The sequence below is a fragment of the Cynoglossus semilaevis genome, chromosome 13 (assembly GCF_000523025.1).
Source record: "Cynoglossus semilaevis isolate Cse_v1.0 chromosome 13, Cse_v1.0, whole genome shotgun sequence".
In the NCBI taxonomy this organism is placed as follows: domain Eukaryota; kingdom Metazoa; phylum Chordata; class Actinopteri; order Pleuronectiformes; family Cynoglossidae; genus Cynoglossus; species Cynoglossus semilaevis.
Window position 1 is genome coordinate 1,013,230 of NC_024319.1, and position 8,187 is coordinate 1,021,416.

The following is an 8,187-nucleotide window of genomic DNA, read 5'->3' on the forward strand; positions in this document are numbered from 1 at the left end:
GGAAACTGCAGCTGCCAGCGGACGCACAAGGACAGAGTGTTTTAAAATAAAGTCTTAGAGACTTAATGATACACTCAGTAGAATTCATTCATTCATCTTCTAACGCTTAATCCTTCACGAGGGTGGCAGGGGGAGGAGCGGGAGTGTGGGAGGCTGGACACAATCCCAGCAGACATCATTAAAAGTAGAATAAACTAATAATGATTGCGTGAAACAGACGTGTCCACTGGGCTGTGCTGTAGAGTTGTTTTCGATATGATTCTATAGAATCTTTGCTTTTTTAATACAAAAGGGGGGGATGGTAGGTGGGGGAGTGAAGAGCCTCACCTCAGACTGAGCTCTCCCTCATCTTTTCATTGGGCGTCTCGGGCAAAACAGAATTGTTTCATTAGGCTGTTTTTTTTAATTTATTTTTTGGCAGAAATCTTTTTTCTATTGGCCATATACAGTATATTATATATACTATATATTTATATACAGTATTTTACATATATAACCTATTTTAGCGCAACATTTTGTCTATTAGATAGAGCTACTGTCCCATACATCACAGTTATCTGAATAATAATAATAAGTTATTATTATTATAACACTGTCCATAAATTAAAGTGTTTTAATTTTCATAACACTGGGATCATCTTAAATAAAAAACAATCAACAATAATCTTAAATAAGATTTTTCTTCTTGAAATATCTTAAAATCGAATCTTTAAATCTGAAATGTAGAACAGAGCACACGTAATGTTCTGAGTGTAAAAATAGCAGCGTGATAAGAAACATCAACCCGTATTTAATCTCCCTTCGTTTAAACTAAAAACTGAATTAAAAACTTTATTTAGTTCATTCGTTTGTAAATCTGACGTTAGAGGAGACACTGTCGCGCGATGGATTATTTATTTAGTGTTTCTTATCCTGCTACAAGGCTTGGCTAGGCTAGTTTAGGCTAGGTTAGCCTATGCTAGGCTAAACCTGCTTTATCTTCTTCGCTGGGCCCTAACAGCAGCAGTCGGTGGAACCACGGCCTCTGATTGGTCAATCTTCGTTCTCTTTCAACAGGAAGGAAAAACAGAAGTAAATACACAGAGAAGGTAACTGCTATACTGATACTGACGCAGTATTATTACAGTACATCATTGGCGGATCGTTTATTAATTACTTATTGATAACGCAAACACAATAAGAGCCAATAATTAAATATAAATTAAATAGTAGATTCAGACAGGACAACATACAGTCAATGACGAGTGATTTTTTTTATAAATTAAAATGCTTTTTATAATTGTTTTATTATTCAAATTCTTCTTGAGCTGACGTACGCCACCCCTCCCCGCGCCCACACTCCCACCCATAACAAAGACGCACGCAGCCCACACCCTCCAGCAGATAACAAAATCTACCGTCACCTAATCTCTTTTAATCTGCGCTAATTCCGTCTAATCGCCACAGAAAATTACACACACTAAGGTGAAGCCACGGGGGTGAGATGTGAAACCACTCCAGGTCTCCTCTGTCCCCCCTCACCCACTCCCACCCCCGCTTGCAGGGCCATCGGCCGGTGCAGCGTGGACGCGCGATATTATCATGCGCGGACGCAGTATATTGACACTTTGAATAAAGCAAATATTATTGTCATTTTGCCTAGTAGTAGTAGAGTTTTGTGATAACAGGATAGCAGTTTGAGCAGGTGCAGTGAGACCTGCTATGATGTTTGGTTTGGAGACAGTGTCTCTGGAGGTGAAGAGGCTGAGGTCTTCACTGGGACTGACCAGGATGGACAGGGTCAGATAAAGAAGGGACCAGAGATTTATGGACGATTTATTGTTGTTGTTATTAATATTATTATTATATTAACAATATTAACGATGGTATTGTTAACATTATTATAATTATTATTATATTAACAGTATTAACGATGATATTGTTAATATTATTATTAATGCACGGCAAACCCACGTGGTCTACGTGGTACTGGAATCTCTTCTGTCTCCATCTAACGGTGGCGCTCCAGCGGGCGCACGCGCTCCGACTACAGAAGGTCATTTTCAGTTTGGATGAAGAGTCTGGCTCCAGCTCCGTGCGTCGATGACACGGGTTTTAGACACAGACGGCGAGAGAGAGAGGGAGAGAGAGAGAGAGAGTCGGGGATATCGCTGTAATCACGTTCACAGAGTATCGATTTCGTGCACGCACTCCAATTGGCAGCATCTTCACTCCAGCGCCGGCGCGTCATCTCCACATCGACGGAGCGAGTTGTAAGCAAATGAGAGCATGTGTGGGATTTAAAGGAGAGAGGGAGAAAGAGGAGGTGAGACGTAACCTCCCCTCCACCGACCCCCACCCTCACCTCATTTTTGTCTCTCTGACAAATAGACAGCTGCTTTGATTGGTGGATAATATTTTTTTCCTACATTTTTTCCCCCTCCAGACTGAGAATTTGTGGGTTCGTCACATGCTCACGCCTCTCCGTGATAATTGCAGACAGTTGGGTGCAGTTCAGGCTGAATGGACTTGAATGTGGCGCTGCGAGCTCCATCCGTGCAGACTGGAAGATTTGTGAATAATTTACGGTAACAACGCGTTATCGGCTCGGTGCTGGCTCTCCAGGCAGCCTCGCTGGTTTTCTCCTCTTCTTCCCGGTTCTTCGCCTCGTCTCCTGGAGGATTTTGTCGACGGGTTTCCCTGCAAATATGCTCCTTATCTGAATGATCATCTGTTGCTGCGCGTGAATTGAAGTGAGAGCCCCCACCCCCCCCTTCACCCCTCATGCCTGGCCGTGAGACGGCGTGTGCTCGGAGGATGTGGACTGTTAAATAAGAATCGTTAGAGATTTGACTTCAGGTAAAATGGACGCACAATTGTTGTTACTTTTGTTACTTCTCTTATCTCTCCACGCACGGCTGTGATTTGTCTTTCTCTCGCCTCCATCCATCATGATCAGTGCACTCTGTTGAATATCCTCCCTGTGATTCCAGCCGCTCCACAAGCACAAAAGACAGAAATTCACTGCCAGGAGAAATTAGGAACAGCGGGATACCGGGATTGTGGAGGTCCCCCCCCCCGTTTCCCCTGCCCCTTCTTTTTTTTTCCACCTTCGTGATTTATTCGATTTCATCTGAGGGTTTAATGTTGATGATGGAGGACGACGAACTGGACGCTCATCAAGTAGATTCGGATTTCGAGCCGCAGAGCCGGCCTCGCTCCTGCACATGGCCGCTGCCTTGCCCGGAGGATTTTCCCGGTGCACACGAGGTCAGCGGAGGTCTTCCAGTCACCAGCATAAAGGTGGAACCGGAGGACATCCCGGCTTGCAGAGCGGGACTCGCGGTGGGCGGAACGCCGGCAGAGCTGAAGCACCCAGCCGGCGCCCCTGGCGCAGCCCTGGACGCCAACGGACCGCTGCGCAAAGCCAAGTCGTCGCGGCGGAACGCGTGGGGGAACCTGTCCTACGCGGATCTCATTACCCGCGCCATTGAGAGCACACCGGAGAAAAGACTGACGCTGTCACAGATCTACGACTGGATGGTCCGGTACGTGCCCTACTTCAAGGATAAGGGCGACAGCAACAGCTCAGCGGGCTGGAAGGTAAGGAATCGAACACACGGTGCAACAGAACCGAGCTCTGCCCCGATGGCTACGTGTGTTCAGTGATAGAAGAGTGGGGTGCATTTACGTTCATTTCATTTGAATTCATATTTAGTGACATTACTCCGCCTCACACACACACACACAAGGAGGATGCCTTCTCGGTTACGCGGTGATGGTGACATGCCTTATCTTGCCTCGGTTCATTACTAGAGTCGGTCACTGTCAGAGATCACAGATGACAGATGACTGGAGTGGTGACCAGTCCCCGTATCATAACAGGATTAGCTGCGGGTTTAGCCCCAGTCCAGGACCGTGGGGGACTCCGTGGACTCCGTGGACTCCGTGGACTCCGTGGACTCCGTGGACTCCAGCAGCCGTCCTCAGCTGCGCCATGTTGCTCCATAAACCGAGCACCAGAACCAGATGACTGCTGTGTGTGTGACAGTCAGACAGTCGGTGGTGTGTGTGTGTGTGTGTGTGTGTGAGTGTCAGGACCTCCAGTCTGTGGGAGTCTGTCCTCACAGACGTGTGTGACCATGTCTTTGTCTGCTCTTCTTCTGAGGACCAGGTCAAACATCTGGTCTCCAGACTTTCAGTGACAGGAATCGTGAGTCTGGGTTTGTTAGACATAGAAGCCCCCCCGTATCATTTTATTTTATTAAATTAATGAAGTCATTTTGTCGTCCCATCAGTACCAGGGTCAACCGTGGGTTGTCCTGATAGTTTGATAGCTTCTGTAATTCCCACTGACACCGTGGGCTGTGCCGAGGTCTGCAGTACGACGGCTCGACCTTGTAGCTCATAGTATTAGAAATTTAAATTAAAAAACACCTTCATTTTTATTGAGTGATTAACAGGACGCTGCAGTTGAACAAGTTCAAATCAAACATTCAGATTAACAAAGTAAAAGTATCGCAGTGGAGGATGGATGGAGCAACTGTTTTGTTTGAAATGAACGCGGTCTGAGTGTCTGGGAGTTTGAGTTCCAGAGGAACAGAGGAGGTTCTGTCACCCCAGGTTTGGAACTTGGCCCGGTGTAAAGGAGAAAAGAGGTTTGAGTCCGATGAGCCAGAGGAGGTCTGAGAGCGTTTATGGACGAGTCAGTGGAGGACGGGGTGTTGATGTTCTTAGAACCTGTTCATGGAGCAGTTTGTAGTTGTTTTCTGACCAAAACATGAGTTGTAGTTCACAGTGTCAGTGATGTGGTCTTCACACCGCAGTACTATTGTCATTGTTATTATTTGCAGTAGTATTTGTGGTATCAATATTAGTCGTAGTAGTAGTAGTATCCCTGTCGAGAAGAGCCCCCAGTGGACAGAGAGACACCGAGGTCATCACAGGTCAGCCGTCCACATCATAAATATTCAGAGGGGGTTTCACACTACTGACCACAGTCTGCAGCTCCGGCCGGTCTGGCTGAGAGCCTGGAGTGTCCTCCTGGACGGCTGCCCATCTTTACGACATCCTCTCCCGGTGAGGAGCCTTTTATTATGTCCATACGAAGGACGGGGTGAAAGGTCAGAGGGAGATCAGCTGAGCAGCAGGTCCTCCTGACCCTGGAGCTCTGCTGAGCCGACACTCGGAGACGAGACGTGAAGTTTACGCCGCCAAATATTGTCAGGTCCGTGGAGATGTGTGGGGACATCTGTGGTGGACTGCTGTCCTTCTGAGTCACAGCTGGAGACAGTTCTCATCATGTCTCGTAGGACAGGAGCAACAACAGACACTTGGGATTATTATTATCCTATTATTATTAGTAGTAGTACATGTCATTTTAAGTTATAGCAGTAATTTAAATGTGAAAAAAAACTCCACTACAATTAATCACATAAGAATGTGATTAATCAAGGTCAATCCTGTGATTTGTTGTGATTAAAACTTTGTCAACGTTTCCCACCACTAATTTAAAGCAACACAGACAATAATGCGGGGTCGATAATTAGTCACGTCAGAGGGTCAATAAACCCAACCCAACGTTCACGATGATAAGTTTAGCTTCAAGCTAGGATAATCAACCTGCGCCTCAGGTCAGCGATGTACAGTGTTAGGCAGGTATATACAGTACATTTAAATTGTTTTTTTTTTACCTTTTTTCAAATTTTCAACTCTTGTCTGTAGTTTGCCTTTAACATCAGACCGTTCCTGCACTTAGGAGTTGTTCCAAAACTATGGTGCGTGTACCACTGGTGGTACCTGGACTCTCTGTAGTTGTACGAGTCACTCAACAAATAAATACAGATGTTATATTTTGCCAGTTTGCTCTGTTTGTAAATGTTTGGGGGGGGGGTGAGAGAAGGGGTCAGAGTCAGACTGAAGTATCAGTTGTACTGTTGTAGTAAACACCTGTGGACTCTCTGTGACGTCAGTGGTAGCTAGCTCCTATGCTAGCTAACTCTTTTTAGCACAGGTAGAAATTGAACAGCCGACGTCTGTCGAAGTAAAAACACAGATTTTATGGTGACCTTGTGCTGTTACTGCAGCGTTACGGCAGCGTTACTACACCGATCGTTAATCTTCAGTGGAGTTGTCGTGACAGCGTTGTTGTTGTTCACAGATTGAGGCGCGTCAGTCACATGGTCAAAAAACACCAGCGTTGTGGAATGTCTGCTGTCGTTCTCCTCTCGTTCCAGACCAATCAGACGTCACTGTTGCATAACCTAACCTCTGTCACCACTCATCACCTCCGGGCCTCGCCACAGACATAATCACAGGCACCTGACCCGCACCGTGTGTCTGTCCCAGTGAAGCAGCCTCTGCTGAGGTGTGTCTCCAGGTAGACCCGCTGTCATTAGCCCCGCGCTCGCACCACATGGTTTCCAACCCCAGGGCCTCTTTATCTTTAGCACCAAAGTCCCAGTCTGCTGTTTATGCAACTGCAAATTAGGGGGTTTGACAGTGGCAATCTGAGGGCTGGGGCTATTTCAGGCCACAGGCGAGACGTGAGGCCCCTCCAGGTAATGATGGGGGATTAGGTAAGTCATTCAGAGCAGGCGGCCGTACTGTCAGCAGCAGGACTGACCTGGTTTCTGTCAGAGACGGGCTGAAGAAATGTAAACATACACTTAGCAGTCACGTGACCAGCTACTGTAGGAAGTAGACAAAGAGTCCAGTAGTACTGCAGTAGCACGAATACAACTGTGTGTGTTCAACAGGTACTTCCTGTACATGTAGATATTTGAAGATATAATAAAAAATAGTTCCCTTATTCAGAGCGCAGTTTACCAACCTCTGGGCCCCGGGCCAAGTTTGGGTCATGGGCCATTTGGTACCTGGCCATGAAAAGAAATATAAATCATATATTTTTCTTGGACAAGTTCTTATCACTGCATCAAACTGCTGCAAAACCTCTGGGTTACGGACCTGTGGTGGCCCGTGGGTCATTTGCTGCTGGGCCAGAGAGAAAATATAAACATATTATTTGTACATATTTTTTTAAATAACACAAACATGTGTGAGGAATCCAAATAAGAGGGATCTTAGAAACAGGAAATGGTCACAGAGGAGACAGGAGTTCAGCCTTCAAAATAAAAGACCGTTACATTTACAGTTCTGTTCACTCTTAGTTTGACCTTTGACTTGTCGTGACGTTTTATTGCACCTTGATGACTGGTCCTTGACAATGTTGGACTTTTTATCTGTGGCGTTAAAACAAAAGTTTCTTTAGCCATCTGGTTTGTCACTAAATAAAAGGCTGAAGTGAGCTCTAATGAAATGAGCTGTGACTTTGTTAATCCAAGGAGATTGTCGATCTCGGAGGTTGGAGATTTCAGTGTGTCCAAGGTTTTATTCCAGAGTTTTCTAACCCGTGTGATATGATGCTCATATTCGCTGATTTCATGTGACAGCAGGATTTGTGTGTAAAAAAAAAAAAATACTACTACGTATCATGCAGTACCATTTCACTTCAGTTCAGCGTTTAATTCAAATCAGATGTTTGTTTGGTTTTTATTTCTGACGCGGTTTTGGCAGAGGGGTTAAAAGTCAGGAAGAAATGTTGTTATGTTGCTGAAGAAATAAAATGAAATTAGACAGTGCTACTTTCAGTGTGTGTGGGAAGTTTGAAGGTTTGGGGGGGGGTTGGGCGGTGGGGGGGGTGTTGATGGTCGGGTTGGTAGATGGCAGCGAGGACCAACAAGAAAGGGCTGCACGCAGAGAGGTCTGAAGAGTCTGTACTACAGAGGAGCAGATGAGACGTTAGACTTGAAGCAGAGGCGTTACGTCTACGATGAACTCTTCGTCAAGACTACGATGCCCTGGGGTCAAGTCTTCCTGACCCCCGGGGGTTTAGTAAATCCTCCTCATCTATGATGTGCGTTCATATCGTTTCCCTTGAAAACAACATGTCAGTTTAGGAGTATAAAGACAAATGTAGTTTTAAACTGAAGCACTAGGGGTCGCCGTCCTGTGGCCGGGAAGCTAGCGCCCCAGGTCCTGGCTCAACAGGTCCAGCAGCAGGACTAACAAGACCTCGCCCTAACACCTGGACTCTGCATCCAGTATGTGTTGGAGTAGGGTCATCGAGAACCCAGGGCGTGGGTTGGGGGTCGGGACGGGGGGGGGGGATTTCACAGCAGGCGGCCAACAGGGCCGGGCAGTCTATCA

At 46.2% G+C, this 8,187-nt stretch overlaps 1 protein-coding gene across 1 annotated transcript in view; it reads left to right on the forward strand.

The window, feature by feature from the left end:
- The first annotated feature begins 1,883 nt into the window (after positions 1-1,883).
- Positions 1,884-8,187, forward strand: part of LOC103387887 (forkhead box protein O6-like) — a 34,992-nt gene continuing 28,688 nt past the window's right edge. The window contains exon 1 of the mRNA XM_008322692.3: positions 1,884-3,582. Coding sequence (XP_008320914.1) covers positions 3,124-3,582 — 459 coding nt within the window. The 5' untranslated portion in view covers positions 1,884-3,123. The remainder of the gene's footprint in view (positions 3,583-8,187) is intronic.